At 40.5% G+C, this 16,681-nt stretch overlaps 1 protein-coding gene across 1 annotated transcript; it reads left to right on the forward strand.

Annotated features, from left to right (window-relative positions):
- Positions 1 to 1,711: 1,711 nt before the first annotated feature.
- LOC138202817 (nuclear receptor ROR-beta-like) lies at positions 1,712 to 16,264 on the forward strand. The gene is made up of 10 exons (XM_069157102.1): positions 1,712 to 2,167; positions 8,290 to 8,375; positions 8,476 to 8,617; positions 9,158 to 9,688; positions 10,898 to 11,019; positions 11,834 to 11,966; positions 12,124 to 12,231; positions 12,974 to 13,084; positions 13,420 to 13,532; positions 13,657 to 16,264. Exons 1-10 carry the CDS (start codon positions 2,161 to 2,163, stop codon positions 13,816 to 13,818), a joined length of 1,515 nt encoding a protein of 504 aa, XP_069013203.1. The 5' UTR covers positions 1,712 to 2,160; the 3' UTR covers positions 13,819 to 16,264.
- Positions 16,265 to 16,681: the final 417 nt, after the last annotated feature.

Consider the following 16,681-nt stretch of genomic DNA (forward strand, 5'->3'; position numbering starts at 1 on the left):
GTGTGTGTGTGTGTGTGTGTGTGTGTGTGTGGATGTGTGTGTGTGTGTGTGTGTGTGTGTGTGTGTGTGTGTGTGTGTGTGTGTGTGTGTGAGAGAGAAAGAGAGAGAGAGAGAGAGAGAGAGAGAGAGAGAGAGAAACAAAAAAAAGAATCTGTGACTGTAGGTGTTCTGTGCTCAGCTGCTCCACTAACCTAGTTTGAGTAATCTCTGCCTTCATGCTGTTTCATAACACCCCTGCCAGAACATTGCATCACAAGGCCACCCGCTACGGCAACACTACCCCCCTCCACCTCATCCCCAGAACCCACCCAGCTCCTCAGCAGAACTAACAGTCACATACTGTCCCAGACAAGCACACACTTACATCAGAATCTGAAAATCTTCTATTCATTTTTAATCGATTAAAGCAGGGAAGATGAGCTGTAAATGTGCCTTGTACAAGTATGAAATGCACAAAAGAGACGACTCACGAGGGCACAAAACAAAAGAACAGAGTGGGTGACTTTCTGGTACTGGAATATAAATGGGATAATTAAATGACATGCAATGTTTACAGCAGAATTTCTGTGATATGTCCCCGAATGGCCAGTACAAAAATATTTACATGAAACACTAACCAGACCTCTGTGAATCAAACTTTACGAGATCACTGGGTGTAAACGCTGCAGAGCTCTACAGAGAATAAATTGAAAGATGGTGAGCAATCACTGGGAAAACAGCCAGGAATATTTTCCCTATTATTCCCTAAACCAGACCAACACAACTGAAGAACAACGCTCATTGGAGTGCACTAGTTCAAATGCATAAAATATATTGATCTTTGTCCTCATAGTTTAAAATCTAAAATCTTTCTCATGTTCATAAACAGCACAAGGACTATTAATATTAGCATAAACACACACTTTGAATTGAGAAGGATTGCATTATTAGGAAACAATGTCAGTGGTAAAATGTGTTTATCCGTAGCAGGGGATTCTGCTAAGGCTAAAGTTAATGATTACTTCCCTTTATTGATTAATCTACAGATTACTTTATTAATTAAAGATTAGTTTATATAATAGTCAAAAATACTTATAACAGTTTGTGAGACCTGAAGTTGACCAATTTGCAGTTTAAAACCTTGGAAAAGTTTAGTATAATAATATAATTAACCAGAATTTGAGGAGCTGGAAACAGTTCATTATTGGCAATATTGCTTAAAAAACAAGCTTTTCTGCTAACACTTCTGTGAGAGTTCTGACGGGGACACTTTGAGGTTTTTGCATGCTCACTTAAACCAAATATTATAATGTCATCCAGGTCAATACCATTAATGCAAATTTGGTCAATATTCAGTGAATAAGGTTTCAGCTCTCGGGTAAACAGAGAACCTGTACGTTAGCTTCTTGCTGCTTGTTGATAACTTTAGCAACACTAGATTAGACATGTAGGCAATTTAATGACATAAATTTACAGGCCACAATCTGTGCTGTTACAGTGGGCTCCCTGGTGTTTTATGAGGTCAGGTGAGAAAACAGCACTTTAAATCACTAATGATTGTGGGTTTAATTTAATCCTTATTGCCCTCTGAATGGTGTTTTTTTTTTTTTTTTTTAATTTTATTTCTCGCAATATCACTGCTGTGAGGAAAAACTGAGCACTCGTCAGATACTTGCCATGCCACCTTAAACTCGCTCCCGTCTGCGCGCCCCCGCGAGCGCTGCGAGAGGAGCTGTCGGCAGTGAGATCATGTGAGAGTCCACGCTTGGAGAAAGTAGGTTAGCAGGGTAGACTGAGAGGAAAGCAGGCGGAGAGTCACAGAGCAGAGGGGGGGGTCCGAACACCTCTCTTCCATCGTGGGACTATTCTGTCAAAAAAAGTTGGACCAAACCTTTCCAGTAGAGCGCCGAAACGGTTACGATGCGAACTAAAGCGACTTCCTGCACTCTTTTATTTTTTTCGGACTTCATCGAGCGATAAACAAGAAGAGTTTCGGGGTAGTTTTCGGTTTTCTTTTTTTTGGCAGTGCGTGACGAAAGCTGACTGCAGCTGGGACGGAGTTAATATTTACAGAGCCAGTTCACTCCGGCTCCAGCGCTTTATTCGCCTCTATTCTGTCACCTACAATAATCCCATGTAGCCGAGTCTTCATCGTCCTGCGGAGAAAAAGAATACAACAAAATGAGAGGTAGGTTGATTTTAATGTCACGATGAATCTCTGTGTTTAGCGGAATTTGGTAAAGACCAAAATGTGGTTCTGTACGTGCTGGTACAGCCACATGTGTGCGCACAAGGATTTGAGTGCGCCTGTTTTCCTCCCAGTCCGTAATAATCCCTCATGACTGGATTATAGCTCCACTGAGCCCGAGGCTGCATGCTGAACGCTGAAGATCAACATGCAAAGGGTAGAGAACTGGAAGCATGGTTTCCAATCTTTAGTATTAACTGGATAAATTCAGTTTTTCTTCAACTTTAATATCTGCTCATGATAACATCAGACCAAGGCTTCAACTGCACACATGCGTAATTACGCATTAGAATTCATAGCGGTGCCAAATGTGCCCGTTTTTGAAGAAATGTGAGTCACGTCTCACCTGAGTCCTGTAAATTTTGCCAGGGCATCCATGTTAATAGTTATGCAACGACGAGAAGGAGGGGCGTGAGAGGAGGTTGTTGTTAACCAGAACTAGAATTATGTAATCTAGATGTTACTTGAGTTTCTGAGGTGTCTGACCAGTTAAACTAAAAACGTGCACAGTGAATATTTTACAATTTATACCCATTCGTTCATAATAATTATACTAAATAAATAATTTATTTTGGTATTTATTTATACATGATCATCTGATTTGGCAATATTTTATATTTTGGGGAAATCAAAACAGTCTTTGAGATGTTTGCAAAGTGTTTATTTTCACAGTTGACTTTACAAGATGAGTGTGAGCAGCGCTGGTGGAGTTGTGATGTTGTTGTGATGTGATGGCTGTGCCAGCATGGCCGACTGTGTGAGTGTACAGAGGGAGAGGGACCCGGCTGTTCCACTGACCTAGTTATGTCACCGAACATTATACAGCGTTCAGAGCGGAGGGAGGTGGTGTGGCTGAGGGAAGAGTCGTGCCGCCGGACGTGCAGCACCATGTGCCATTACAGAGACGGTGGCCTTCAACGTGACAGTGGCCTTCAATGTTTCGCTCCCTGATAGGGGCTGAATTTGAACGTGGCCAGTGGTGGAGACAATTATTATGATCAAGGGATGCTGCTTGTACTAGATGGTTAGATATAATTACACGTACATTTGAAAAGCCTCAAATGTCCAATAGTACAAACACATTAATTTGAGATATATTTTAATACTGTGAAAAATACATTCATTTTTGTGCATTTATGACATCCACAACATAGTTATTGTCAAGTTTCAAAATATTAATTGAAAATGATCTACATGCACCAATTTGGCTCTACATTTACAGATTTCATTTTAAATTTACCATTTACTAATGCTTGGTTGTGCTCTTGTGTTGCATTTAGGGGGCGGGGGTTGCCCTGACATAGACCAACATTATAAACTTTAGTTGTGCAGGACAGGAGATTACCTTCCAGTAGTTTTGTTATTTTGACAGGGGAGGAAGAAAATTGAGGGGTTTTTTTCACTTTAAAGGGGGGGGGGGGGAGAGAAAGGGGGAGAAAAAAGGCATGGGGGCCTCTGGTGGAGGGATGTTCCCTTTCTGGCAGGAAATCTAAATGTAAACAAACTACAGCCCTTTCTTAGCCAGCTGCACTGAAAATGTATGTTAGTCACACAACCTGTCGTTTTCTCACTGGAAAAGCACATCAGCAGTTTTTTTTTTATCCCAGCTTGAGTATGTTTACACATTTAGTCCAAACTGTAAAGTCATTCCAGCAGTTCTGGCATGCCGACAGACTTTTAGAGGCCTGGTGTTACGCCTGGACCTCTTACACTTCCTCTGGTTTGAGTGCATTTCTACAAAATGTATAGCATTTAGTTTCTACATGTAGACACGCTGACACTCAGTAAAAAAAAAGCCTATGAATTTCTTAGCTCTGTTCTAATCTCCTGTCTGTGGGCCTCAGTTTGGCCTCCACTGGTATTTGCATCTTTTAAAATAGAGTCCATTAAATTCACCACTAGCCAGACAGACAGCCTGCAATTTGCATACATTGTGTCTCCACACTTTTGTTCTGTTCGATATCATTCTTGGAGAGTAAAGTATAATTTTTATGGAAACAAAACAATCTGGTAAACATTCCCATATTTAACATGATTTCAAAAGCACAAAGCAAAAAGGAAAACCAGAGTGGTTTGTTGTGATACAGATCTGTGCAACACTAAGCTGACTTCCTGCTATGAGGCATGACACAACAAGGGCTTTAGTGTTTCTAATATATAGAGAGCTGCAGCACAAGGTCCCCACCTACTGTTGATTGTGTTTTTCCATCCTGTCAGTCATTCTAATGAGTAGGTGAAAAAAAATTAAAGCCCTGTGCCACTCTGTTGCTGGAGTGTAGCCAGCATTCTTCATGTTATTGTATCCTTTATTAATAAGCAAACAAAAACCACCTGTACTTGTACTATGGCAGGTTTTAAGGTTATATAATGGGGAGGTGGCCCCTGTGTATGTTTGCGTGTTTGCACTTAAAAGTACACAGGTGAATATGTGGATGGTCAAAATTCTTCTGTTATGCTATTGACACACTGACATACTGGCTGCTTGACACACTAGACAGAGAATCCTGCAGGAGAACTATTGGCTGTTTATTCCTGATTAGATACAGAGAAGTGAACTGTGGGAAGCACAAAGTCAGCGATTTTTTTTTTTATTTTTTTTTTTGTGCCTCTCCTTACCCCACCCCTACGGAATTAGCCTTTGTAAAGATAACAAGGTTACACATTTAGCTGGCTGATAAACAATCAGAGGCCAACGTGTCTGTCTGAACCGTTAAAGCTGCTGTTCCCTATTTCCTTTTAGAAAAAAAAAAAAAAAAAAAAAAGGTTTAGGTGTGCTCTGCCTCGAATTAAAACACCTGCTGTACTCAAACATCACTCTTTGTTTGCCGTTTGCATCATTTCTCTTCATTTACTGCATTTCAAGCTTTTAGTGCTTTAGTTAATGTGTCATTGGGTGATAAATGTGAAGAGCTACAGGAAGTCCTCATGCATTATGTGGGTGAAAAGCACTGATCTTTTTGGAATGCAGGTTCTCTCAGGGGAACAAAAGGTCAGAGGTGTCAGACGGGTGTTTTAGCACAGGTCAATAATGATATTCAGGGTCAAAGGTCAATGTTGTTTAAATGTTAGTTTATCTACTGCTGTTGTATCTCTATCAGCATTGAATTTTCATTGTGTGTTTAGCTAACAACAGTGGTATTTCTGTACAGATAAATCAGTTAAATCATAAAACTATTTTAAGTCACTTTTTGAGCAAGTATGCAGGTAATAGACTGGTCCCAGCTTCTCAAATATGCATTGATGGGGGTTTTCTTAGTCTTTTATGATAGTAAATACAATGGGACTATTGGCAAAAGGTTTAAATGTGAGGTGGGCATTTTCACAATTCTCTAGTATTTTTAGAGCAAACAATTAAACAGAAAATAATTGGATAAAAGTAATCAGCGGTTAAAATACCTGCTCGATGCAAACAAATTTTTTTTCTCCACTGCATCATCTTCAAAGCACCCGTGGTAATTTTCTGCACTTATTAATTATTTGTATGTGGGTAATTAGTTTAATTGCATTGTTGTTTTTCATTTATACAGAGGAGACAGTCATATAAGGTATCATTACATCTGTTCCCGCCTCTGGTTGTGCTTGGACATCCGCAGAGAGTCAGAGAAGAGGAGTGAGAAAGTATGTATGTGTGGTTGTAGCAACAGGGGTGGCTGGCCGGGCATCTGTGTAATTCTGGCTCCCAGCACAGGACGAGAATAGAACGGGTTGAAGCAGAAGCTCAATGTCAAAGACCGTAGAAAGGGGTGGGGGATGAATTGCTAACATTCAAGTTCAGGGTATGTGGTTTTAAGTGGACTGCATCCGGGTATAGTAAGGGCAGTTACAGTTATATTAAATGTGGTTTCTTGTTCATAAATTGGCACAGTGAAGCTTCAATTAGTCCGTATAGAAATAGACTGATAGGAAATCAGTTTAATATCTGTGTTGTGTATTAGCTGAACTGCTGAGTGCAGTTTTTCTAGTTGCCTCTTGTCTAATTTTGCTGTTATATAACAGCTAATTTTCTAAAGCAAGCTACAAGCCTTCAGGGAAATGTTTTATGAGGAAGTCTGAGTGTTGTTCAGCTCCACCTTAAAACTGGTCTGGAGAGAGCTGGGACTGGCTTGCCTCCCTCCTCCCTCTCCCCCTGCAGTGGGAAAGTGTGTCAGTAGGACAGAATGTCCACATGGGCTGACAGGCTACAGCACCTGAGTGACTAATGACTCGGCCAATACCAAGGAGGCTGTGAACACCGTTTTGCCAGTGGGAAAGAGAGTGCGTGAGGTGGGCGGAGTGTCAGTGTTGCTAGAGTGAGCCTGCTGAATGAGTGTTGTGAGGAATGCTCACAGACAAGTTATATAATCGAGAGAGATGAGGGAGGGGCGGAGGGGAACCTGAGAGAAAGAGAGGAAGGCAGGGAGGGAGGGAGGGAGGGAGAAGGAGGGGAGAGATGTTTTTTCCATTGCATGCCTGCAGCTGCCCTGATCAGTTGGAGTATTTTAGTCAACAGTTTTAGAGGAAAGACAGCCGACTGTGGCATTAAACAGAAAAAGAAGTGGAAAGTTGTGCTTTCCAGTACCTAAGAGAGGAACAATTCCTCCTCAATCCCTAAGTGGTTTTCCACAGGTCGCCCTTCCTCCTGGTACAACATTTGTGAATCCATCTGGGATTGTACAGACAGCAAGTTTAGCCACCAACGATCTCATGGTATAGTTGTTGTTGTTGTTGTTGTGTTTTTTCTTTACAAAAGAGAGAGACCAAGAGAGAAGGAGTCTTTGTGTTTGTGTCATGTGATTCTCTATCTGCTCTTGTACTCTGTTCCCTCATGGGGGCCACATGCAGGGTCCAGACAAACACACTTCAGGGCAAGTTCTCTTCTCCTGTATTGTTGTGTGCTAGTTTCTCTCAGGGTTGTTCCAATCAACAACAAAAGTAAAATAACATATCACTTATGCAACATTGTTACATCTTATATGTCACTCTAGCCATTTTTTTTTTCAAACAAACAAACTATATAAAATTATAGAAAAGGATTATGTTAAAAGCCTTAACAATAAAGTCATTACTTTTACAAAGAAGTTTTAAATACACACACACCCCTGGTAATGAAACATGTTTCCACCAGCAGGACTGACCTCAGGCTTACAAAGTTTACTCACACTCAACTGACTGACATAAAGTACAACTAAAGTACCTTATGACATCGTGAGTAAAATCTTAAATTCAAATCTGAAACTCAAGGGCTCCCTGGAGAAGACAGGCAAGGCTATTAGTAATGTAACAACTCAGTGAAATAGAAAATGGTTCTAGCTGGAGGCAGGAGATGGCCTTCTACTAGAGCTCAAAGTATACAGAGTCACTGCCTTCTTACTTTGACAAAATAAAAGCATTGGTGACCTTCTCAAGGTCTACAAAGATACAAAGGACCTAATTTTGGCTAAGGCTAACAGATGGAGAAAGCACGATATGTGACATAAATGGGCAAAAGAGAGAGACAAAAATTGTGCCTGAAATATGGCTGGATTCTATTAATGTGATGGAGAAGCTGCAGATTCAATTGTAATAAGCTGATAGAATTTTGGGGTAAAAGAAAAAGCAGGAAGACGATCTGTTACATCTCGCTCTTAAAACTGATATATAACAAAAGGGAAAATCAGTGATCTTGTCATATTTAAATATATAGTTTTCTGTATCATTCGTCAGATAAATGGAGGGTATTAATGTTCATGGTATTAATCAGAGATACCAAAGACGAATACGCCAGCATTCAAATTGAGAAAGATAAAAATCAAGCAATCACCAGAATCAGCAGTGATAAGTGAATCATTAACAGTTGTAGTGCTGTATGAACTGCAGGTGTCTGTTTGAAGCTTCTCATAAATATTATTCTTGGGGAAAATCATTTACAAAAACAATAGTCAGTGTAAAACAGCATTTTATACTGATTATCGCTGAATCTATGATGTATGCCAACTACCGGCTTCTGTGTAACTGTGTTTTGTTTGAATAAATGTATTGTGTTACTCAGTGTTGTGTCAGCAGTCTTCTGACCTCTATTGTCTGTGTGGGTTTTTGTCCTGCAGCTCAGATCGAGGTCATCCCTTGTAAGATCTGTGGGGACAAGTCCTCAGGAATCCACTATGGAGTCATCACATGTGAAGGCTGCAAGGTGAGGAGGAAACGCAGTAAAATACCAAAGTTAAGTTGAAACAATCTGAAGTTTGCCTATGATTTACTGTGTTTGTATGTGTTTGTGTGCGTATGTTTAGGGTTTCTTCCGCCGCAGTCAGCAGAACAACGCCATGTACTCGTGTTCCCGCCAGAGGAACTGCCTGATTGACCGAACTAACCGCAACCGCTGCCAGCACTGCCGCCTGCAGAAGTGTCTAGCTTTAGGAATGAGCCGAGATGGTAAACACACACACACACAAAACATGCCTCCCGACACACTTCCTGTAACCATGACTTGCACAACAACTGATTTTGTTAAACTGAGACTTCCACTTACATAAGGGAAGTATGTTTTTTATTTTTTACTGATGCATGTGCTCTCTGCAGCAATGTTCCACATCAGCTTTTGTAGGAGAGCGTTCCACTTGTTGCTATCTTCTGTAGGCTGCAGAGAGAAAATAAATATGTAGACTGAAGAGGTGATGAACTGTCATTATTCAAACTGAATATACAGTACTTACAATATATATATATATATTATATCTTACAATTTGATTGAAGGGAACAGCTTCAGCAAAACAGATGTAAAACTTTTGTTTGGCCACAGAGAAATTGCAATATGTAAGGGCTCTGCAGTAAAGTAAAAATTTTGTTTTTGTAATCAAGATTAATGTGACAACATACCACAACATATATTTAGGGTAATTTAACCCAGCTATGAGGCAAGCAGTTACCTGTAAGATGAGTTTGTTTTCTGACTAAAATGTATTTTCTCTGCAGCTGTGAAATTTGGCCGCATGTCAAAGAAGCAGCGTGACAGCCTCTATGCTGAGGTTCAAAAGCATCAGAAGTCCCAGGAGTGCGCGGGCTCCGGAGGCGGAGGCTCTACCACTCTGTCTTTACCCAGGGAGGATGGAGTCTGTGGCGGCGGTGCCGAAGACGGTGAGGAGGGTCTGAGCCGGTCCTACAGCAGCGGCGGCTCCAGCTCCACCCTCAGCGATCTGGACGACATCGCAGCGTTGCCGGACCTGTTTGACCTGCCGTTGACCCCCGAGGAGGCCAGCGAGTACTGTAGCCTGGAGCTGCTCGGAGGCGGAGGAGCCAGCACCGGGAACACCTCCAACTCATCGTCCTCTTCCTCCACCTCCTCATCCTTGTCCAATCAGAATTCCCCACAGCAGACTATACTGGACACAGCAGACACCAAAGGGATCCAGCTCCTGCATACACACTCTCACACGCATCCACTGCTGGGACACACATATGCACTGCTGGATCACCTGCCTGATGACTGCTCAATAACAGACCTGGGTGAGTACTGAAAATAATAAACAGCAAATAAATTGTAGCTATTCTCCTATTACTCAAACAAAGAGATTGTCACATAGTGTACAAGACGAAATATCGGTTGGTGCCTTGATGTACTCGAATAAAGAGAAAGCCAGTTACTCCGGTCTTTCATGTTAATTTCCTGCGACATGGTCTTCATGCAAAGTTAATACCTCTTCCAACTGTGTCACATTAAATAACTCTTAGGAGCTCTTTTATTGTGGAACATTTGCTCTAAGTTTTCAGTTTTTAATAACAATAGTTTAGTCAAGAAAGTAAATAAAAGCAGAATCAATTATCATTTTTGAGTAATTGAGAAATACAAATGTTTCTGATCAAAAGATAAAATCAGAGCAGTGAAGTGGGGACTATTTCATGACTATGTTTTACAGTTAGATGTAATGATGTCAAAATGTAGTGTAGGCTCTTATTTGAACATTTTATAGTAAGTTTTTAGCAATGCTTCCATGGAAAAAGGCAAAAAGTTTGAACAATGAAAAAAATAATCTAATGAGAGCAACTGATTCAATAAATGATAAAGATGAAAGTATTTCTTATGAACAAGTTAACTCAAACAGAATATATGGCAGATAGAACAGCAAAACAGGACAAGGAATAGTGTAGATTAAATGAGCAAACAAGCAGGAAATAAACATTATTAAATGGTTGGAAGATGTAAAGTATGAGATCATCTCTCAAAAGAAACAGGGACACAGAAATGGATGGTGGTGTAGTGGTATTTATATGGTTATGTGGCAAATGGATTTTACAGAGGTGTCACTGGAGACCTTGGGGAAGACTAAATTTCTATTTTATTTTATGGTTCATGGAAACAACTAACTGCAGGCCTTGAATGGGCCTCTGGAGACTTTTCAAAAGAAGCATTGAGTAAATATTGTGACTGGTGGATAATAAGTGCAGGAGGTGGGAAACAAAATTCTAACAGCTGTGGCAATAGGATGAGAAAATGAGCCATAAGCAGTCCCTCTTGTCAGTGGTAAACCTGCAGCGGAGCCGTGCAAAGCATGGAGTCATTCATGGTCACACTGCCATGATGTGTGGATACATAAACAATACCGCTGTTGTACACTGAGCCTCTGCTACACCCTCTCTGTCTGTCCAAACACAAGCCAGCCACAAATAACCAGTGAGACGATGCTGAAGTTTGTGTGTACATCTTTTTTTTAACAGAGCGCATCACTCAGAGTATTGTCAAGTCTCACTTGGAAACATGTCAGTACAGCGCTGAGGACATGAAGAGATTCACCTGGGTACAGTACACGTCTGAGGAAACACGAGCTTTTCAGAACAAGGTATGTAATGCAGTCCTCAAAGGTGTGAACTGGTGATAATACATATTTTTCTTCTCGTCAACAAATCCACATGAAAAGACCAAAACGAACAATGAATCGATCCTATAAATAAGTATTGTTAGTGCAGTCAAAGCACAATATCCCTCAGTGATTTCCTCATGTTCCTTCTTTACCATTGAACATTGAACATGGACACGGAGGTTTGATTTATGTCGATCCCGCAAACACGACAGACTTCTGTTTTCTGTCTTTTCATTGGATTTGCAGATAAGAAGAAAAATATAGTGAATCACATGCATTCATAGTATTTCCATTGGACCTGTATTATTACTATAACACAATAAAAGCTGAGGCTAATGAATGTATTATTAGCTAGTACTGTTTATATTTCTTTTCAGTGACAGAATAGAAGTCAGAATTCTGTAATTTTCCAAAGAAATAGCACCCTTTATCATTTAATTGTAATACAAATGGTGAGATTTTGAGAAAGGTATTAAGGCAAGTTTATTTGTATAGCACATTTCAACAACAAGGCAATTCAAAGTGCTTCATATAAAACCATTAAAAGCATCAAAACATCAGGCAAAGGAAAAGCAAATTTAAAAACAATTAAGAACATTGATCGAAACATTAAAAACAGTCATTAAAACATTAAACAAGCTAAAAATAGAAAAAAAGTTGCAGTGCAGTTTAAGAAATAAAATACAGTAATAAAATGCAGAAATGCAGGAAATTGATCAACATCTTTGATGCGGGACATAGTGAAAGTGACAGACTTGTAATACTCACATCTCCTTTTGTGACTCTTTTTCAGTCAGCTGAGTGGATGTGGCAGCAGTGTGCACATCACATCACCAACGCCATCCAGTATGTAGTGGAGTTTGCCAAACGCATTGCGGGCTTCATGGACCTGTGCCAGAATGACCAGATTATATTGCTGAAAGCAGGTCAGTTCACACTCTAAAATGCTTGAATACTCAATTTACAGTTAATTATTTGAAAGTAAACAAAGTCTGAAACTTGCTAACTGTAGTTCCTTTTTTTTTTTGTCTCCTACCTTCTACCTTTGCCCTATTTTTTAAATCATTCATATTACCCTTCTAGGCTGCCTGGAGGTGCTGCTCATACGTATGTGCCGAGCCTTCAACAGCAACAACAGCACCATTTTCTTCAATGGGAAGTTTGCCTCGGCTCAGTTCTTCAAAGCACTCGGTGAGGATCAGATGGGAATGTAGTTGTGTAAGGTTTTAAACATTCAGATAATTCACACACACTCTCAAGCATCTTAAGTTTCTTATGTAAGCAGGAAAATGTTGTGCATTGTACATGCATTGCGCAATAATCACTATTACTGCATTCAAAAATGGCAGGGCTCCTCTACTGACAGCTTACAAATACCCCTCTGCATTGACCAACACAATTCATTATTTTTAATGACATGACTGTAATAATTGTCCCTACACTACAAGACAGACGTCTCACTTTCTATCAAGTCAACAGCTGTTTCATAAAGAAACAACAGGCCTTGAAGAGGCTTTTTGCCTCTTCAGTATCACTAAAGCTCTGCAACAGTGCACTCTAATGAGAGAACTGAAAACAAACAGCATCAATCAAACACAGCAGTAGGCAGCACAGTAAACACATTTTTAGAAATATTTCCCAAATTGTGTCATGAAAGAACATTTATTTCAGCCAATACAGTGACATTTTTTAAATGAATTAATTTAAACATTTGGATCCTGTGACTTCTGAACGGTCAGACGGACAGTAATGGCCAAAAGAAAATCTGGTAATTTAATCTGACCTGTAATGGCATTTTTAGAGTAGGCAGAGACAGAGGTCCTTGTCAGTCCTTTTACATCACGAGTCCTCCTGGTTTTCTCTTGGTTTTGTTATTTCATTTAGTGGCACTGTTAAAGTTATTAAGTTATTATTTTTGTGTGTGCTTGTGCAGGTTGTGACGACCTGGTCAGTGCCGTGTTTGACCTGGGAAAAGGACTCTGCCGTCTGCAGCTGTCGGACGAGGAGATGGCCCTGTTCAGCGCCGCCGTCCTTCTATCCCCTGGTGACTGTCTTTCTTCTGCTTCTGTTTCCCGCTTACGCACACACAGTCAAAAACATGATATGTTTAAGAAGAAGTGCACATTATGCTGCAAAACAGTCAGCACAGTCAACACTGTTTTAGCCTTGGTAAAAAAAACATTTGTGGAGTATGTGTTGACATCTAATATTTCCATTTATTTGAATAATATAGCTGTAAAAGCAACAGACTATTCAAAATGTTGTTTTATTGTTTCAGTCAGGAGCTTACACAGAATATATTTTGTAAAACAGCATGAGGCCATTTAAGAGAAATAAACTGGGAATACTTTACATTAAGGGTTTAATGTCTTTCTGCAGCTCGACCCTGGCTGACAGAAGGCCAGAAGGTTCAGAAACTCCAGGAGAAGGTCTACCTGGCTCTGCAGCACAGTCTACATAAGAGCGGTGCTTCTGACGAGAAACTGGACAAGGTAAACACAAACAGTCACGACTCTTTTTCAACACGTAGTTACACATGCTCTCAGCCGATATTCCTCATCGGCAACCAGGAAAACAACCAGGTTGTTTACCTTTGTGTATCTTCTCTCCTCACAGATGTTGTCCAAGCTGCCCATCATGAAGTCTATCTGCAACCTACACATTGACAAACTGGAGTTTTTCCGTCTGGTCCACCCAGAGACCGCTTACAGTTTCCCACCACTGTACCGGGAAGTGTTTGGTAGCGAGATGTCTCTGCCGGACTCCACTAACAGCTAGACAGACAGATAGACAAACCAGAGGGATGGAGAGAGTGTATTAAGCGGTAGGGAAGCAAAAGGAGAGACAGAGAAGGATAGAGATGTTGAAGCTCAACAACCAGCAGTAAAGAGACAATCCAGGACTTTAAATATTCCATCTCCCATGATCCCAAAGTAGTCCTCCATTTTCCCAGCAGGCAAAAGCACCTTACACTACAGACCACACATGCTCATGGTCCTTTGCATATTGTAGCATTAACGACAAAGTGTGTGGGCATCGTAGTAATATCACAGCAGCCCACTTAGCATGTATAAGCGCCATGCTCCAACACTTGTTTAACATCTGATCCACTGTGGATCACCCAACCAGTTATGAATGTACCTCATCAATAAGCACCAGTGCACATGCGAGAACCTAACAACAGTGAATGTACAACCCCACCACTCTTGAGACAGACGCATATTAGAATAAGTTGTGTTAATTGACAGGTCTCACTATTAATTCAGCTCTCAGCCGATATTCCTCCATATATTCATGCATCTCAGTATGGTACGCATGCGTACACATACCGACAATATCCTCGTACTGACCGTCACTTAGGGACCAAGATCATGAGTCAGAGTTTTCTCTGATATAAGAAGCAACACACATATGACATGACTCACGGCTTAGGCTGAGCTCATTAATCAGCTAAGCACCAGTTTCACACACATTTAGACAGTGATCGGTGCTGCCTTTTTTGTAGGCTCTTGTAATGCAATGAGAAACCTCAGTCCCACACACCCCTTTCCTTGTAAATGCCACTTAAAGACAGGACAAGATGAAATTATGTTTAATTTATATACACATTTATAAACAAATATTTTAAATAAGAATGTAAATAGATGACTATATAAGTATATGGAGAGAGTTGGCATGTGTGAGTTCTGTTCAGAGCGAAAGGGAGAGAAGAGTGGATAGTAAGATGCAAAAGGAAGGATAAAAGATGATAGGATATGCGAGGAAAGCTGATATTAGGACTCCATTTTTTATTTCTATTTTTTTTCTGGACGATTTTTTTTCCTCTCTTGACAAGTACTCTCAGGTTTCCATGGCAACAACCCCCTCTTGCCCCCGACCGGCTAAGGCACGGCCGTCACGCAAGCGACGGGGTGGACACTTGTTGCAGATGCGACAGCAGGGGAGGCAGTATGCTCAAACAAAAAAGGCAAAAAAAACAAAAACAAAACATTGCCTTCCACTTAAACCGTCAGCTTTCAGTCTGCACTGTTGCTGCCCAACCTCCTCACCCTCCTCCCCTGCCTAAAGAGACAAGAGGACAAACTGGACACTAAGGAAAAGAGAAATCAAGGCAAAAGATGACTTCAAGAACTATATGATAAAAGGGGACACACAAGGTCCCCCCCCCACCTGTTTCTAACCAGCAGCCAGTACAATAGGTGTAGTATAAATGTCTTTCACTCTTAATTGTTTCAGTCGGTTAAACGCTGGGATGACGATGGTCCGTAATATGTATCATAAACCTTCCTTGCTGGTTGGTGCAACTGTATTATTTTGTACATTTGCTGTTTTTCTCCCTCCTTTATTCCCAAACCCAACACCTTTCTGAATACCAGGCACTTATACTTTCCTCTTTGTCACTGGACACTAGTCTAAAGGCCAGACAGAGCTACCAGCTGCCCCCCTGAGTTGGGCTTCAGTGCCAGTAAGACTTCAGTCGATCCGTTTTGCTCTTTTTTTATTTCTTCTTCCATATCTGTCCCACAAAGTCACCCACAGCCATTTATGTCTTTCATGTACATAAATGATACAATTTCTGAAGGCTGTTATGGCATTGAGATGAAGATAATGTCTTACTCGGGGTGCTGTGAAGTTCTTGAGCAGAGTCTGAGGACCTGCTGCCTGCTGCTCAGGGAGCTAGCTGCGATCTCTCGTCCCTTTATTACCAGTGTCGTCTTTTAGCCTTGTGCTCCTCACACCTTTGCACCCAAGATGAGACCCATAACCATAATCACTGTGGACGTCAAGTTCTATTTTTGTGAATGTTACTCACAAAGTGTCAAAGCCCTTCATGCTTGTCCTGATATTGTAACATTAAATTTAAGATGCATAGGAATTTTGAAAAATAAATCAGTTAAGAGTTAAAGATGAATTTCATAATTGGGGTTTCATGTTTCTTTTGCTGTGATTTTCATTTATTTGTCAGTCTTTTATCCACATTTTTGCTTTATGTGTCTCCACTTTTGTCTTGTAAAGTCAGTGATCTATTTTTTTTAATTGAAGAAAGATTAGGAAAAGTACAAACAAAACATAATTTGTCTCCCTTCTCTTTCCCTGTATGACAAAATGTACAAGAGGTATATTACTAGTCCAAGAGTAACTGAGTCACACAGCTCGATATATATTGTTGTCCAATGGGATACATTATATGTGGTTTTAAGAATGTAATAAATGGTTTCTTTTCTTTTGGAAGTTTTAATTGTGTCTTATTTTAAATTTGTTTTTTTGTGTTTAAAAACCAAATTGTACTCAGCACTGAGTACTTTGCTCAGTACTGAGCAAAGTTTTTAGACACTTTAGATGTTTTAGGCGTCCATCTATAATGCAATGTTATCTGTGAGGCAGCCGTCTGGTTCCAAATTCATTCTGCAGAAGGACAGTAACGTCAAACATACTGCCAGACTCACAAAGATCTATCTTCAGCCACAGAAAGAATGAGTAGTCCTGCAGCAGAGCAGATGGTCTGGGCCCCAAAGTAGCCTGATTCCAAGATCATGGAGTCAGTCTGGAAGTACATGAAGGGAAAGAAGCGACCGAGGCAGCCTGAATCCACAGAGGACCAGTGGCAAGTTTTCCAAGATTCAACAACCTAACTGCCAAG

The sequence above is a fragment of the Embiotoca jacksoni genome, unplaced genomic scaffold, assembly GCF_022577435.1.
Source record: "Embiotoca jacksoni isolate LCO1_2020_lvr unplaced genomic scaffold, fEmbJac1.0.p SCAF_22, whole genome shotgun sequence".
Lineage (NCBI taxonomy): Eukaryota > Metazoa > Chordata > Actinopteri > Embiotocidae > Embiotoca > Embiotoca jacksoni.

Coding starts and splice junctions, on each gene's coding strand:
- LOC138202817 (XM_069157102.1), top strand. Junction 8,618..9,157: donor TTTAGGAATGAGCCGAGATG/GTAAACACACAC, acceptor TTTTCTCTGCAG/CTGTGAAATTTGGCCGCATG. Junction 12,232..12,973: donor TCAGTTCTTCAAAGCACTCG/GTGAGGATCAGA, acceptor GTGCTTGTGCAG/GTTGTGACGACCTGGTCAGT.